At 36.5% G+C, this 17,787-nt stretch overlaps 2 protein-coding genes across 4 annotated transcripts in view; one reads left to right on the top strand and one right to left on the bottom strand.

Annotated features, from left to right (window-relative positions):
• The window catches only part of cenpu (centromere protein U), a 30,146-nt gene extending 16,522 nt beyond the window's left edge, over window positions 1-13,624 (top strand). The window contains exons 6-13 of one of the 2 annotated variants that reach the window (XM_059974364.1): window positions 2,003-2,269; window positions 3,295-3,415; window positions 4,404-4,521; window positions 9,204-9,282; window positions 10,656-10,703; window positions 10,801-10,862; window positions 11,584-11,740; window positions 13,035-13,624. In XM_059974364.1, the coding sequence (XP_059830347.1) occupies window positions 2,003-2,269; window positions 3,295-3,415; window positions 4,404-4,521; window positions 9,204-9,282; window positions 10,656-10,703; window positions 10,801-10,862; window positions 11,584-11,740; window positions 13,035-13,148 (966 nt within the window). In that variant the 3' untranslated portion in view covers window positions 13,149-13,624. The remainder of the gene's footprint in view (window positions 1-2,002; window positions 2,270-3,294; window positions 3,416-4,403; window positions 4,522-9,203; window positions 9,283-10,655; window positions 10,704-10,800; window positions 10,863-11,583; window positions 11,741-13,034) is intronic. The other variant, XM_059974363.1, reaches the window with a different exon arrangement.
• A 130-nt stretch (window positions 13,625-13,754) lies between these two features.
• The window catches only part of primpol (primase and polymerase (DNA-directed)), a 37,101-nt gene continuing 33,068 nt past the window's right edge, over window positions 13,755-17,787 (bottom strand). The window contains exons 11-13 of one of the 2 annotated variants that reach the window (XM_059974361.1): window positions 17,017-17,099; window positions 16,871-16,917; window positions 13,755-14,032 (exon numbers count right to left, since the gene is read on the bottom strand). In XM_059974361.1, coding sequence (XP_059830344.1) covers window positions 13,769-14,032; window positions 16,871-16,917; window positions 17,017-17,099 — 394 coding nt within the window. In that variant the 3' untranslated portion in view covers window positions 13,755-13,768. Of the gene's footprint in view, window positions 14,033-16,870; window positions 16,938-17,016; window positions 17,100-17,787 lie in introns of both variants that reach the window. The other variant, XM_059974362.1, reaches the window with a different exon arrangement.

Genomic DNA, 17,787 nt, shown 5'->3' with positions numbered 1-17,787 from the left:
GTTTGCCTTGTGTGGGCAAGCCAGTTCTGGATCCACAAAGCAAGGTCCCCTTGAATCCCATGCCACCTTACTTTTTCAATAAGCCTTGCATGGGGTACCTTATCAAATGCCTTCCTGAAATCCATATACACTACATCTACTGTTTTACCTTCGTCAGCGTGTTTAGTCACATTCTCAAAAAATTCAATCAGGCTCATAAGGCACGACCTGCCTTTGACAAAGCCATGCTGACTATTCCCAATCATATTATGCCTCTCCAAATGTTCATAAATCCTGCCTCTCAGGATCTTTTCCATCAACTTACCAACCACTGAGGTAAGACTCACTGGCCTATAATTTCCTGGGCTATCCCTACTCCCTTTCTTGAATAAGGGAACAACATCTGCAAACCACCAATCCTCCAGAACATCCCCCCTCCCCATTGATGATGCAAAGATCATTGCCAGATGTTCAGAAATAGCCTCCCTCACCTCCCACAGTAGCCTGGGGTACATCTCATCTGGTTCCAGAGACTTATCCAACTTGGTGCTTTCCAAAAGCTCCAGCATATCCTCTTTCTTAATGTCTATAAACTCAAGCTTTTCAATCCTCTGTAAGTCATCCCTACAATCACCAAGATCTTTTTCCATAGTGAATACTGAAGCAAAGGCATTTAAGAGGCTGTGCATGTATGTGCAGATAATGGAATGATATGGACATTGTGTAGATGGAAGGGATTAGTTTAATTAGTTCAGCACTATATCATGGGTTGGAAGACCTTTTTCCATACTGTATTGTTCTAAGTTTTATGTTCATCTCAACTAAATAGGTTGCAGGAGAGGGTACCTGAGGGAAGAATCTAAATCTGACATTGGGATTATAGAAGCATGGAGCAGCAATCTCCCAATGCACAATCTTTGTGATTTCTATTGGTGTCTCCATTATAAACATGTATGAATATCGAGAGTTGTAATGATGATCACACCTTTTTAATTGTTACTGTGATGAATGCAGTTTCAGTGAGCAATAACAAACAGAACTCAATTTGTCACAATCTTAAACAATACACATCAGTGTGGATGATGACATTAAGAAGCAGTTAAGCTGTTGTGAATATGTTAATTCTATTCCCTCCTCTTCTGCAAAGAAAATTTGTTGGGAATTTGTATAGTAACTGACTGAGCAGATCAGACAGCATCTATGGAAAGGGATAAAAGCATCTATGTATGGGCCGAGACCCTTCATCAGGACTCGCACTCTTAAGCAATATAATGGAATGCATCTGATGGGAATTTGCATACTGCCTGTTGTAGGCTCAAAAAGATTATTTTAAAAAAGGACTTCCATGGGAATGGAGAGAAAATCTTTCTTTCTTTCTTTTTCAATCTTTTTATTAAATTTCATATAAAAAAACAACACATAATAATGAATAGATTACAAATTCAATAAACTTGAGATTACATTAGTAATAGGATAATAATATCCTATTAAACATCAATCAACAAAAGGTACATAAATCAATCAAGTCTATATAGATATATATGAAAAAAAAACAAAAATAATCATCAAAAAAGAAAAAAAAATTGAAATTATATATGAGAAAAAATATATATTGAAAAAAATACTAAACTAAACTAACATGGGCAATAATAGCACTTTATAAATATATAAAGGTGTCAAGAAAAGAACTCCGGAACTCCATACCTGAACAAGGATAAGTAGAGAAAAGGATCTGAAATAGGCCAAATTAATTCATATGAAAGTGTCGAATAAATGGTCCCCAGGTTTCTTCAAATTTAATTGAAGAATCAAAGATAGTGCTTCTAATTTTTTCCAAACTCAGACAAGAAATAGTTTGGGAGAACCACTGAAATGTAGTAGGAGGATTTACTTCTTTCCAGTTTTGTAATATAGACCTTCTGGCAATTAATGTTAGAAAATCTTAGCATGCTTAATTCACTATTACTTATGCCTGAAATCTCAATGTTGATTGCTTCATCTAATTAAAACCATTGTTTTATAGTCACAGCCTGAGAAGGTGACGGTGAAAAAAAGATCACAGGCCAGAAAATTCTCCAATTTGTCTAAGGATCCTCTATCGTGGACAAGTGCAAGAAAAAGTTCTAGTGATCGGAACTCTAGATTTAAGCAGAGGACTCTTTCTGCTGGTGCTACAAAGAGGCCGTTGGCTGATACTCGCGCATCTACTGCAATGCAAAAAAAACTAAGGAAGCAAGCAGGTACATTAACAGATCCTAGAAGGGACTCTGTTCTTACAGAACTTCCCATGGTAAGGAAGATATTTTGGATTTATATATTTTTGACAGACTAAAGAAAATGAAGAGAAAAAAACCTTGTGTCATAAGCTAATTACAAAATACTTTTTGGATCATAATTGGTTCTGTGCTGTCTTTTGACATGATAGAATAACTGACATAATTGAAAATTCAAAATAGAACCAGTAAATGCTGGAAACATTCAGATCATGGAGCATTTGTAGAAAAAGAAATAGTTATAATTTCAGGTCTGAAATCTTTTATTATATTTTGAACTGAAATGTTAAGTGTTTCCACACAAGCTCCCAACCTGCTGAGTGTTCCCTGCGTTTTCCATTTTTGATTTCAGATTTCCAGTATCTACTATTTTGATTTTTTTCATTTGTGAAAATTCAAAATGTTGTTTAAATTTATAGGTACTTTTTCCTGATGATTTCAATATTTTATTAACTTGTTCAAAATAGCTTGTCTGTAGCAGAGAAAGCTAAAATATTTCTGCTTTTGTGATTGGCTTTTGTTATGTCTTGAAATAGATGTTTGGATAAGGCTTTTGAACGACTTATTTAAAAACAACTAAGTTTTAATTGTTTCATTTTATAATGAAAAGGAAACTAATGATTTTTATGTAACTGGCAGCAAATACAAATCAGTTTGGCAAAATTCCAGCAAGTCTTTAGATTAATGTAGTGCAGACTGATTTGTGATAGATGATGTAATACTTAATGGTTTGGGAATAGTTCTGTTGCATGTGACTTTGTACTCCAGCAAGGAAGTGATAATTTGGAGGATAGGACATTTTTGACAAAAATGGTCAATTTTTGGGGGGAGAAGCAGGCTGTGGTTGAGTTCAATTTGCATGTTCTGTCATGGCAAATATTCACTATTGCTGTTGTTCGTATCCATCTTTGCTTTGGTTCAGCAGCTGCTACATTATCTTTTGTTATTTCTGCTTTGTTAAACATACATTAGAAATGTAAAATGTTTTGATACTTTACCCGAAAATGAATAATTTACTGAAAAACAATCCTCTTTGTGACAGGACACTTTAGTGAGAAATGATGATAAAACCTCAGGACAGAGCAAAGAGAATACCTTAGGCAGGACGTCAATTGGATCTGATGCTTCACCTAATTCGTCTGCACTGAGACCTGCCACTCCAGGTTAGGATATGAATAATGCAGAATGCATGTACTGAATGACATGATTAATACAAGAAACAATGACTGTGTGAAGCCTCTGTTAGAACAATTAAAATATCATAAATATTCTTCATCAAGAATAGGTTGGGCTTGATGGTTCTCTTCACAGCCAGAATTTGGAGATGCGACTTGAAATGAAATATTTAAGTTCATCCTGAAGGGATTCCCATAACTATCCAACTAGATTTCTCCTCCCTTTGGTCTACCCCACCTTCCCCATCTTTTTTTTCTGCTCATCAGCCCTCCCTCATCTTGTTCTACTTATCACCTTCTAATCTCTCTTTAATCACCCTTCTTATCTCTCACTGGCCTCATCCAGCTCTGTATTGAGTGTGTTGCACAGCCAATAAATAGCAATGGGCTACTAATATTTGACCCAGTAAACATTTAAATTATATCTAAATAGATGATTGATGTTTATCTCATCATCCTGATTCCTTTCCATTTTTATGTAACTTGGCTTTATGTTGATAAAGGCAAAAAAAGTAATAACTTGGATTCATCTTACCTTAACCTGAAAAATAATTATAACTTGGGAAAGATTTCAGTGAAAATTTTCATTTACAAATCGTAGAATTTGGTTTTCTTTTGTTAGAGCTGACCTCTTAACACTTTAGGTTTGTTGCTTTATCCATTACTTTTCATAGATATACATCCAAGTGTGATCCTACCAATAGATTCCACAGGTTAAGCAGCTTGATTGCCAGATACTTCTGCCTAAGTATCTTAGCATTATTTTAAATTGTTTTGCTACCTTTATTAGAAATTGAAAATAACATGGCACAGCATGCCCAGTTCAATCTTAAAGCCTGCATATTTTAAGGAGGAAGTAGCTATTGAAAATTCTTTAAAAAGTAGTTTTAAATTTCATTTAAATTAAACTTTGACTTCATCGCAAGTGAACATCAACTTTTAATAGAGAATTATGTGTATTTTTTTCGCCTTTCAGAAGACAGACCTTTATCTCTGAAAATCTGGTGCCCTGAAGGTGTTAAGAGGTTATCAAAAGATGTCACTGAACTGGATGTGGTTCTCAATGATTTTGAGCAGATTGTTACAGAATTTAAGTAAGTTTAAGGCTTGTATTATACACACATCTAAAGAAGTAATTAATATCAAAGAGTTACTATAGGAAATGGAATCTTATAAATGCACGTGTTACTCAGATGTTAAATATTCCAATAATGTAGAAGAATATAAGTGTCTTCAGGTGCCATTTCTTCCTCTGTGAGCTGCAAAAGAGCCATATTTTATGAACATTCCTTTAAATTGCCATTTCTGAAATCTTGCTGCTTTTGTAATTGCTTGTTGAATCTTGCTTGCATGGCAGCAGTGTTTACTGTTTTTTTAAAGCAATTTATAATCCATTAATTATCAGGAAGTATGCAGAGGATGTATATATTTTTAAAAGGAATGCACATAGAGCTGAGACTATATTAGGTCATTCCCCCCTCCCCCCCAAGCAGTATCAAAAGGGGTATACCTTTTGCTGAGGGGAATGGGCACAGAGTAACCTTGCGCTGACTGCTTACTCACCTTACTTCTGGTGATCACCCATCTACTATCAGAAGCCTTCGCTCCAGGCATGACATCAGTAAAAGTCTCACCTGTGAGATTTTTAGCCTCCCAGTTGATCCTGGGTATAACCAGGCTCCAGCTCCAGTTCCTTTATGTTGTCAGTCAGGAACTGCAGTTGGATGCATTTCCCAAAGGTGTAATCATCAGGGAGACTGAAATCCCACATCTCAAACTTAAGTTCTAGCCTGCGTGTGCCTATTCTCGCCAAAGCTTGCTGAGCTATGGTAACTATGGTCCACTCCAACAATGGCAGCTCTGCTTACACCCCACTACTTTTTATTGGCTCTTGTCAAGTGCCTAAGATACGGTTATCATTGCAACCTGCCAAAAAGTTCCTAAAGGTCCCGAGCTCTTATTAAACCTTACCAATGAACAATTTCTTGTGATGCTTGCAGCCCGCTGAATTAAAGTTTTCTTACTTGAATTGGTCCTCAGTCTGGCTATTGAGGTTGCATTTGTGGAATACTGTACTGAAGGACGTGACCACTTAACTGTTCTTTGGAGATCAAGTTCTGTCTTTGTCGAGGGCAGTAGCCTTTTATATTGTGTATCTGGTGATTTCTATAAATAATTGTTGTAAGATAGATGTAAAAATTCATTTTGGACTCAACAGCTTAAAACTGGGCATGGGAGCAGCATAACCCCATAACACCAAAATTTCTATTCCCATGGCTTGACATATCCCTTTCGCTATCAATACAATCAAGCTGGAATACCAGCCTTGATTTAATCAGAATAAACCTGGAGTAATATTTAACACTAAGATGTCAACCTGGTGTAGTCATTACACAGGAATACTTACATGCAAAACAGTAGGGGTGTGCTGCAGAACAAACAAGAGTATTCCTACTGATCTAAGTGGACCTGCTCCAGACTGTTCAGATCCAATCTGTACATGCTGCCAATTGCAGATATGTTTATTGGTGTATAATTAAATATAGGGAGGATGAGGATGCAGATGCTCCAGAAGTGTGTATATTTCCAATTATAGCAAATCCCTGGACAAATGTGGTGATGCTGAAGTGTTTGGAGCGTTCACCATCCAACACTACAAAAATAGAGGTTCTTCTTGGTCTCCTTTTGAGGATCAAGTATGAAGGATCAGTCCTTTGTAATGCCAAAAATGGACTAACATTATATTGTGAATGGGACATGATACAATACGAGCAGTTCTGAAGACAGAAGACAAGTTTGCTTTCTTGGTTGCACAGCATTCTATCTTTGAAATAAATTGTCTTTCTTTTGTTGTGATGAGTAAAAATCTAAACTGGGGGTGTACAAGGATTGTAGCAATTCAAGAAAGCAACAAACCAGTACTGGAATTGGTGATAACCTACAGTGCATCTCATGTGATACTTCTCACCTTCAACATGTTCCAATGTCCCTGCAGTACTGCAGGTGCAGAAGTCAGAATCTCAGTGACATGTGATGTTGTTTGCTGGATAGGTCTCAGTCTGTGGTTTTCACTGTCTCAAAGACCAAAATTTCCAACAATTTGCATTTACAACTTGACTGAAGCTACTCCATTGTTCAGATGGATTGCAAAATATGTCTGAGGGTTGATCTATAATAACAATTGGACATCTAACCTTCTACTGGCTTATAAGGGACCTCTTTTTTTTACCTGGTCTTGTCAACTTGAATGCTAACAATGCTGGAAGTAATCTTTATTTGGAGTACAGTTTAAGACAGACAGACATACTTTATTGATCCCGAGGGAAATTGGGTTTCGTTACAGTCGCACCAACCAAGAATAGTGAAGAAATATAGCAATATGAAACCATAAATAATTAAATAATAAGTAAATCATGCCGTGGAAATTAGTCCAGGACCAGCCTATTGGCTCAGGGTGTCTAACACTCTGAGGGAGGAGTTGTAAAATTTGATAGCCACAGGCAGGAATGACTTGCTATGACGCTCAGTGTTGCATCATGGTGGAATGAGTCTCTGGCTGAATGTACTCCTGTGCCTAACAGTACATTATGGAGTGGATGGGAGACATTGTCCAAGATGGCATGCAACTTGGATAGCATCCTCTTTTCAGACACCACCGTCACCAGTATCTCCTATGGACATAGTTCTATTATAATTAAATTATTTAAAGTTCAGTGAATTTGTTATTAAAGTACATGTATATTACTATATACTATCTTGACATTCATGTGATTGCAGGCATTTACAGGGTCAAAAAAGAAATGCAGTAGAATTTAGAAAAGAGTTATACATGAAGATAGATAAGCAACCAATGTGTAAAAAAGACAAACTGTGCAAATAAAAATTAATACCAATACATAAGTTGTAAAGAGTCCTTGAAAGTGAGTCTGTAGGTTGTAGATATCAGTTCAGAATAGGGGTGATTAAAGTTATTCATGTTGGTTTAGGAGACTATCGCCTGGTAGCACTCACATCGACAGTGATGAAATGCTTTGAAAGGTTGGTTATGAACTCCTGCCTCATCAAGGACCTGGACCCATTGCAATTTGCCTATCGCCACAATAGGTTAACGGCAGACACAATCTCAATGGCTCTCCACATGACTTCAGACCACCTAGACCATAGGTGTCAAACTCAAAGCCCGTGGGCCATATCCGGCCCGCGAGATCATTTTAGATAGATCTATTATTTTAATTATTAATGGCCCGGCGATATGAAGCCTATGATTGTAAGTTAATACCAATCATAAAAATAATGCTTGCTCAGCAGTCTTCTTCATAAGAAATGGAATTTGTGAAGTGAAACACTTTGTAGTTATAGCAGAGACTGAGACACATGAGAAAAGGCTGAAAAAACGGAGGCAAAGAAAGCTGTGTTCGCCCACGCCCGACTGATCCGGCCCGCATGAAGCTGCATTTTGCCCAATCTGGCCTGTGACTTAAAATGAGTTTGACACCCCTGACCTAGACAATACACATACCTACGTCAGGATATAGCTCAGCATTTAATACCATCATTCCCACAATCATGATTGAGAAGTTGCAGAACCTGGGCCTTTGTACCTCCCTTTGCAATTGGATCCTTGACTTCCTAACCGGAAGACCACAGTCTGTGCAGATTGGTGATAACATATCGTCCTCGCTGATGATCAACACTGGTGCACCTCAGGGGTGTGTGCTTAGCCCACTGCTCTACTCTCTGTATACACATGACTGTGTGGCTAGGCATAGCTCAAATACCATCTACAAATTTGCTGACGATACAACCATTGTTGGTAGAATTTCACGTGGTGACGAAAGGGCGTACAGGAGTGAGATATGCCAACCACTGGAGTGGTGCCGCAGCAACAACCTGGCACTCAACATCACTAAGAAGAAAGAGCTGATTGTGGACTTCAGGAAGGGTAAGATGAAGGACCACGTACCAATCTTCATAGAGGGATCAGAAGTGGAGAGACTAAACAGCTTCAAGTTCCTCGGTGTCAAGATCTCTGAGGATCTACCCTAGTCCCAACATTGTCATAAAGAAGGCAAGACAGCGGCTATACTTGATTAGGGGTTTGAAGAGATTTGGCATGTCACCAAGTACACTCAAAAACTTATATAGTTGTACCGTAGAGAGCATTCTGACAGGCTGCATCACTGTCTGGTATGAAGGGGCTACTACACATGACTGAAAGAAGCTGCAGAAGGTTGTAAATCTAGTCAGCTCCATCTTGGGCACTAGCCTACAAAGTATGCAGGATGTCTTTAGGGAGCAGTATCTCAGAAAGGCAATGTCCATTATTAAGGACCTCTGGCACCCAGGGCATGCCCTTTTCTCACTGTTACCATCAGGTAGGAGGTACAGAAGCCTGAAGGCACACACTCAGCGATTCAGGAACAGCTTCTCCCCCTCTGCCATCTGATTCCTAAATGGACATTGAAGCTTTGGATGCTACTTCACTTTTTAAATATACAGTATTTTTGTTTTTGAACATTAAAAAATTATTCAATCTATATAATTGATTTACTTGTTTGTTTCATTTTTTATTATTATTTTTTTCTCTTATGTATTGCATTGAACTGCTACTGCTAAGTTAACAAATTTCACATCACATGCCGGTGATAATAAATTTGATTTTGATAGTTGTAGGATAATAACTGTTCCTGAATTTAGTATCTGAGCTAATGACAGCACTTCAGGCTCAAGAATGTGCATTAGTTTTAATACTGTGCTATTTTGCTTAATTTGACAGGCAGTCTGTGGAACCCTTTACTTCCAGAAAAGTAGTTAATAGATTTTTTATTAACTTAAAGGAGCAAGTCACTGAAACTGTAAGTACTGTAACATGCACCTTTCCAATTACAACAGCTGTTTGTATTGTATGGCTTGATCAGGACTTTAAAACTTATTTGCTGATCCAACATAGTAACACTTGATAAGGGCCACATTTAACAAAGCTTGCTAGAATGTCCAAGTTAGAGAGATTTCTGTGACTTTCCCATTTTAAGGTGGAACCCATGAACACCACCTTGTTATTCCTTTTTCTGTTGTTACAAAGCAACAAATTTCATAATGAATCTTTTCTGGTTTCTGAGCGTGAGGTGCCTTCCCATAGCATTTCCCGACATCCTGGCTTCAACACCGTAAAAATGAAAGTAATACAAATGTTGGAAATCTGAAATAAAAACAGGGAATGCTGAACAGGTCAGGCAGCATCACTGAAAAGAGAAACAAGTTAATATTTGACTAAGGGCCCTGGACCTGAAACATTAACTCTTTCTCTTTCCACAGATGTTCCCTGACCTGATGAGTATTTCTGGCATTTTCTGTTTTTGTTAGTCCAAAATCACAGTTTGATCAACTGAAGTTGAAAGGTCACTGTTTTAAGAACTCCAGGTAGACACTGCAGTTGTTTTTACCGTGGTAAAGGAAAGCTTTTATTACTCAATTGGAAGGTGAGGAAGATGTCCTTCAGGTTTTGCTTATTGAGAGCTCCTGTCTTTATTGTTGCTTGTGACAATGCATGTTTTGGTTCCAATATTCCCTCATTCCATTCAGTCTCTGTCTTCCTCCCTCAGACTGCAAGTCCTGATATTTTTTCTCAACACTCTCAATATTCTAACATCAGTCATCCTGGCCCTTTCTTCCTACTTACCCCATTTTGGCACTGAATCATTAGGCCAGATATCCTGTTGTGCTGCTGATGGTGTATAATTCCATGGAAGTGTAGCTATTTGGAGGGTTTAATCAGTATTTTAAAAGTGGATTATACAGACTTTTAATTTGAGATAGAGCCTGGGACTTGTGGCACATTATTTTTAATTCAGGCCTGTACAGTTTGACTTGGATAACAGTAACTAGATGGCCAGCAACAAGTTGTACAAATTGGAGTATAAAATTATCCAAATAATACTTGAGTAATGTAAACAAAATGCTGGAGAAACTTAGCAGGTCAGGCATCATCTATGGAGAGGAATAAAGAGCTGGCTTTTCAGGTCTTAACTTGAAACATCAGTTCTTTATTCCTTTCCAATGCTACCGGACCTGCTGAGTTGCTCCAGCATTGTGTACATAACTCAAATATTATTGGGATATTTTAGAATTTCTGGCAGCTGCAGAATGTTTACAGTAACTCTTGACCTGAGTCATTTTTAAATATTCATCTGAAAATACAACAGGTGCTGATAGCTTTTTCTTTTTAAAGATAAATCAAGTACAAGATTTGAAAAGCTTGCAAAGAAAAAATGCAAAGGTAAATGGGCAATGTTTAAAAGATTTCACATTTATAAAGCTATTTTTAGAGAGTTAAAACACTGAGTTGAAGTTAACTAATATTGTAATATTTGCAGGTGACATCAAGCTTCAGCAAGACGAGGAAGCACTTTCTTATTGTTCAGAAGGAATTAAATGAGTAATGTTTCTTTTTTAATCAAATCCTTAGTACCAATTGTGTGGCTTGGTCCCTCTTTACAAGTAAAATGGCCTTTTAGATTATTTTAGGCCACTATATGGTTGTCATGATGCATAACTACTTTAAAATTAATTGTATATTAATTGTTCTGGGAATCTATGAAGAAAATAAGGGATTGTAGAGAAGAGGGTACAACTTATACCCCAGTATGATTATCCACCATAGTATATCCCCATAGGTCGTTTTAACTGTTCCGGTAACTACAGCTGAAGGCACAATCACCTATGTTTCTTACTTTGTCAGAACAGACTAGCCAACAACTTCCTTGATAATGAAAACTTCTAGTACTTGCTTATCTGCCAAAAAATCCATGGGTAAAAACAAAAGAAATGGAAGTGGGAATACTATGCACATAAGAGATTCTCCAGATGCTGGAAATCCAGAGCAACACACACAAAATGGTGGAGGAACTCAGCAAGTCAGGCAGCCTCCTTTGAAAGGAATAAAGAATTGATGTTTCGTTGGAGAACCTTCATTGTGAAAATGAGAATATATATCTCCAAAAAATGGCAATAGTTGGGAGTGGAGGGGACTTGTATGATCGATGTTACAGTATTGGGCAATGTTTTTTAAAAAGTTACCAATATTACTATAGTTACTTAAGACCAGTTGAACTGTTTTTTTTCAATTCCAAATGTGAAATAAATATTATTATTCATAGGCAGGAGGTAGAACTTAAACGATTACGGAAGGAGCGTGCAGAATTGAGCGAGAAGAAAACAGATTTGCAGCATGCCACACAATTCTTGTCCGGGTTTAAACAATTGAAGACACGGTACATTGAACATAGGAATAAAAACCCCAGTGAAACTGAAACGGTAAGACCTGTCTTTTGTAACCATTTGTGCTGTTCATCTGTAAAAGCTATTTAGTTGTATTTTGAAGGTGTATCATTTTGATCACCACTAATAGATGAATTATATACTCTGCACCTCCAAGTAGTTTCCTAGATGTTGTAGCAGTGATTCACTGGTAGATATTGGTGATAGATAACCTTGCCCACATTTACATTGATTTCATGATAATTTTCAGGGATACTTGTTTGCAAGTATCCTACTGTGCCACCTCAAGTAGATTAGGGATTGTGATGAAGGAATGATTTAGAACATGGGCTGAAATCTGATTCCGTGAGTTGGTCAGGCTTTTGCTTGAGCAGTTGGTGGACTGCCTGTGCTATCCAAATGTAGCACCTAAATCAATGCTGAGTAGTCAGTCTTGTATCCAGATTTGGTATAACTGAATAGCTTACTGGGTGGGCTGTTTCTGAGGGTACTTCAATGTTGTGGATCTGGACTAGACAAGAAAGAAAAAAAAAACACAAGAGATTTTGCAGATGCTGAAAATCCAGAACAACACATACAAAATGCTGGAGGAACTCAGCAGGTCCCAGCATCAATGGAAATTAATATACTGTTGACACTTTGGGCTAAGAACTTCATCAGGGCTGGAAAGGAAGGGCAAAGAAGCCAGAATAAGAAGTTGGGGGTGTGGGAAGGACAACAGCTTAGGTGATAGGTGACGTAAAGTGGGTGGGGGAGGAAGTAAGAAGCAGTAAGTTGATAGGTGGAAAAGGTAAAGGGCTGGAAAAGAGGGAATCTGATATGAGAAAGGGCTCATTGACGCAGGTGAGAGGGGAGCCACAGTGGGAGAGGGAAGGAGGAAAAATTACTGGAAGTTAGAGAAATCTGCTTATTTTATAGAACATTGTTAAATCAGATGGACTTTTTAAAAACTAAATTCTGGAAATAATTGTTACCAGTTTGGATGATGGTTTTACAAATTTGAATTCCCCACTTGTCTGAGGATCACTAGTCCTGACCTCTTGATTACTAATTCTGTAATATAACTGCTACTAACCTATACGATGACTATATTGGATAACAGCCTTAATTTAAAGGAGAGAGAAAAATATATATTTTAGCCGTAGTTAAAGCTATTCTTGTAAGTATATTATCTGGTATTATAGTTCTCCCTGGTTTCTGTTAAAACAAACAACTTAGCCAACAGTTGATTTTGTTTTTATTTTTAGGCATAAAGTAAAGCAAGAATGAATGTATTTTATTTGCTAAAATTGTTTTGCATGCTGATTAACTTTTCCTTCTTTATCTGCAGTATGATATTTCCAGCTTTCCTGCACTGCTGGTAGAAGCACGAGGAATTCTGGGAGCTGAGAAACAACTTCACCTAATAAATACAAAGATACAACAGTCACTGGACAAGAAGTAAAGCCCAGTTTTACCAAAGAGCATCGGAGCTGTTGATTTAAAAAAAACAAGTAATGTTAACTGACCTCTTTTATACCTTTTGAATTGATTGAAGACACTTTCCTACCTCACCACTGACAACCCTTGTAAAATGCTACACGGTGAGGTGAACCAAGTTCTTGATGGGCACAATGTAGACCTTCTAACCAAGAAAAAGTAGGCAGTGGTTTGCATAATTAATAACTACATGAATTTGCAGTAGGTGTATGCTGTTTCTCTCAATTCTGAGGGTTGATCTTGCTGTTTCAAGGTAATGAACTTATGTCAAATTTACTAATTGGCCAAAAAATAATGTACATTTTGTGATGCTTTTGTATATAAACATCTCTATTAAGAGAAAAACTTGTGAGCAAAGTGTATAAACATCAATAGACTCAGATTTTAAGCAGATATGTATTTAATAAAATAATTGTACATAAAATGGCAGCATTTATTTCATAAAGTAGAAATGAATAAATTAAACAACTACTGCTGCAGGATATCCTTGCTATAGATGCTAATAAAATGCAGATACTGAACTGTTTCTGTGGAGAGCTGTTCAAATCTCAGGCATGGGATGTTTTGCTGTATTTTCAGCATTATCTATTTTGTTTCTATACTTACAGATCCCTCCAGTTCCTCCACAGCAGCGAGCAGGTCATTGTCTGACAGCTCCTCACTACTCAGTTCTGAATTTAACTCAGCAATAAATTCAGTGTCTTCTGCAGCTTCTAACAACATTGCATCATCAATGTTGTCAAATCCAGTGTCTATATTTTCCACAAGGATGGGATTTTGTGACACATACGTTTTTTGACTTGGTTCAATATTTCCATCTTCATCCATGGTAAAAACCAATTCATTGTCCTGTAAAAGTATTTAATTTAGTTTCAGATAAATCTAATTTTCAAAGTTCAGTAATTTTTGAATAAAAGTACATACAGTATATGTCACCATATGCAACACTTCTATACGTAATCTTGCAGGCAATCATAGTAACTATAACGAAACACCATAGAATCAATAAAGACTGCACACAAGATAAACAACCAATGTGCAAGAAATAACAAACTAAATACAAATAAAATAATAAGTACTTAAGCAATAATACATAGAAAACATGTTAAACTCAATTTCAGAACACATCTACATTAATAAATTGGTATCCCTTTATATGCTGCTAAAAGTAGCTGGAGGGGATTTTTGGATATTTGCATTTGATAGGACTAGGATCACCAGTGAAAATATTGTCGATCTCACATGATGCATGCGTAACATATTTTCCTCATAAAATACTGCATTTAGCAGGATTGAATCATTATCAAGCAGAAGATAAATGTTGATTTCACTTCACTAAATGACAAAGATAAACCATACTTAGTTTTTTAATGCACTGAGTAAAACTATCTCCAATTTTTGTACATCAGTGACACTTTGAGCTAAAATCAAGAATAGTTATCCTTCAGTCTCACATTTGCAATGGTGGACAATTAAACTGCAACAGCTATCTTTGTAATGTCTGCTCCTAATAACATTACTGAAAAATTGTGATCAGCTGTAAACAATACTTAATACAGTGAATTCTGGTTAACTGAGCCTTTGATTAATCAGAACAGCGGCTTATATGGGACACCATACTGCTTAATTGGGGAAGGAGACTGTTGTTGAACGGATTCTAACTAGCATCAGTTGTGCACACGTGTGATTGTACAGTGTCCTTAGAGTGAACAGATTATAAAAAGTATCAGTTTTGTTCATTGCATGCACTGGATGAATTAATCACATCATTATTAGGTACTAACAGTTTTATAGTACTCCAGTGTTTACTGGTAGTGTTCTAATTTGTTCAGTATTTCATTTAAATACATAATTTATTCAGTTTGTCTTTTTTATATCTTTTTAACTATTTCTATGAAACTGTCTAATTGAGGCAGCAGCTTAATTGGGCCAAAATGTACAGGTCCCAATTAACCAGAATCCACTGTATATTATTTTGGAATAAGTGTAGGTATGTCTAGGTTTGGCAAAATAACTGATCCATATTTAACCCAAAATGAGAAAACTACTGCTGCACCCTCTGATCATGGACCTTCCTCCAATAATTTTATTATTTTGCCTCCAGATCATTATCTCTTCCTGCTTTACTAAATTGATTTAAATATTTATTATCATCGTGCTTTTTTTGTTGCACTTCAAAATAAAACTATTTACTTGATAATTTATTGCTTAAATGGGATTAAATGTTTTCTAACTATAGTTCAATGATGGGTGAACTGAAACCCCTTAATTTTCCTGAATGAAATTTAAAATTATATTGGCACAGTTTTGGTTTTTGAACAATAGCCAATCAACATATAGGAGGGAGATTGGATCTTTGGCTGAGTGGTGTCACAACAACCTCTTGGTCAGCAAGATCAAGGAGATGATGATCATCTTCAGGAGGAGGAAATCACAAGTCCATGAGCCAGTCCTGACTGGGGGAATCAGATGTGGAAAGGGTCTGTCCTGGGTCTAGTACGTAAATGCCATTACAAAGAAAGCACAGCATCTCCTCTACTCCCTTAGAAGTTTGTGAATTTTCAGCATGTCATCTAAAACTTTGAGAAACTTCTATAGATGTGTGGTGGAAACACCAATAACCTTGAATGGTAAACCCTACGAAAAGTAGTTGTGTGAGCCTAGTCCTTCACAGGCCCCTCCCCACCATTGAGCACATCTACAGGGAGTGCTGTCACAGGAAACCAGCATTCATCATCAAGTACCCCCACCTTCCATGCCACGCTCTCTTCTCGTTTCTGCCACCAGGATGTACACTAAGTTCAGAAACAGTTATTACCCCTCAACCAGGTTTTTGAACCAGAGGGATAACTTCACTTGTCCCATCCCTGAACTGTTCCCACAACTTACAGATTCACTTTGAAGAAGTTTCACTTTCATCTCATGTTCTTGTTATTTATCTTATTTATTTATCTACCTGCCTATTTATTTTCTCCTTTTTTGTATTTGCATAATTTGTTTCTTGTATTTACTGTGATTCCCTGCAAGAAAATCTCTAAGTTGTATTTAGTGACATATGTACTTTGATCTTTGACATATCTACTTAGAACTTGAAAAGATTTGTAGAATACTTTTTTGAGAAAAACTCTTCCAAGTGTCAACCTATGTGGCAGAGCTCTAATTTAAATATTATCTTTTGTTTTAAATTTCCACAAGGAAGTTAATTCTCATCTATTATTAAAATACAATTGTCTCAATTGTCTAAACTTTTCAAATAGATCACACTTTTAATTTTTGGTATTTTATTACTAAATTTGAATTGTATTACCACCAAATCTCCAGTGTTGCTAAATTCCAGATTTGTTTTTAAAGTTAAAAGTGAGCAAGGGGTTTATAGATTCCTAATAAGGTGCCATCTCTGATGTGTATAATAGGAAGTGTTCATTAATTGAACATTTGCTATCAGATTCCTGAAAGATGCTTGCAGATTTAACATTGAAATATTCTGGAAAATATGCACTATGGGTCACTTTGCACATTCACAGTTTGTAAGTTGCATGCAAATAGAACTGATTATACTCTGAAACATAGAAATAAGTTTGATTAAACTGTAGTTTAATAGGAAATGCATGATTATTACAGGAGAAAATAACTTTCATGTTAGATTAATCTTTGGCATTGCCATTAATCCATTGTTTCAATACATACCATATCAATGAGAAAATCCAAACAGCATTCACAGGGTAATGAGTAACCTTGAATCCAAAAGAATTCACTGTAAATTAATTTGCAACAGGCCTACAAGCTTTGGTAATAAATCATTAAAAGGTTTACAGAATAAGATTCTTTCTTACTTTCAGACCTGAATCTTTGAGCTCGACACACAGGATCATAACATTTCTGATACCATATTTCTCTCTTCAAATCAACTACAATCCTAGAAGATAAGAGACTTCAGAACATAAGAATTTGTTGAGATTTTGCTGCCAGCGTTGAGAGTGTCACAACATTAGAACTGCATACAGCTGTTCAAATAAATCGAATGAAGAATTCCTTTAACACTACTATACATCTTCAATTATTTATTAGAAAGGGATAGTTAGTTACCAGAGGATTGTTAGTTACCACAATACCTGTAGTTGAAGATAGAGTATCCAGAGAACTATGAACCAGTCAGTGGAATGCTGGTTGTAAGAAATGGAATGGAATACCTTCCAAATGGGACATAGAGACATGAAAAGAATAACAATGAACAGTCAGCAGAGACTTAAAAAAAGGAAAGTCTTGCTTGATCAATGTTACTATTTTGTTATGAGCAGGTAACAACAGAAAATGGTAATGAATAAATGGAATGTGTGTGTTTTCAAATAGCTTCTATAGGCTACCCTGTTAGGCACGGAATTGGGATAAAAATCAGAATGAAGAGAGAATCAACAAACCATAGTTGTTGGAATTTCAAGTAAATATAGAAAACTTTGGAATAACTTAAACAGGCCAGGCAACATCTGTGGAAAGAAACAGACTTTATTTTTCAGTCAATCCTGCATAGGAAAAGGGAAAATAAGAAAATTAGTCAATTTGGAAGGATTGTAGAATGGAAACTTCTTGCAGAGGAAGACTGATTC

Source organism: Hypanus sabinus, chromosome 7 (assembly GCF_030144855.1).
Source record: "Hypanus sabinus isolate sHypSab1 chromosome 7, sHypSab1.hap1, whole genome shotgun sequence".
NCBI classification, from domain to species: domain Eukaryota; kingdom Metazoa; phylum Chordata; class Chondrichthyes; order Myliobatiformes; family Dasyatidae; genus Hypanus; species Hypanus sabinus.
This window is presented reverse-complemented; position numbering and strand designations above follow the sequence as displayed.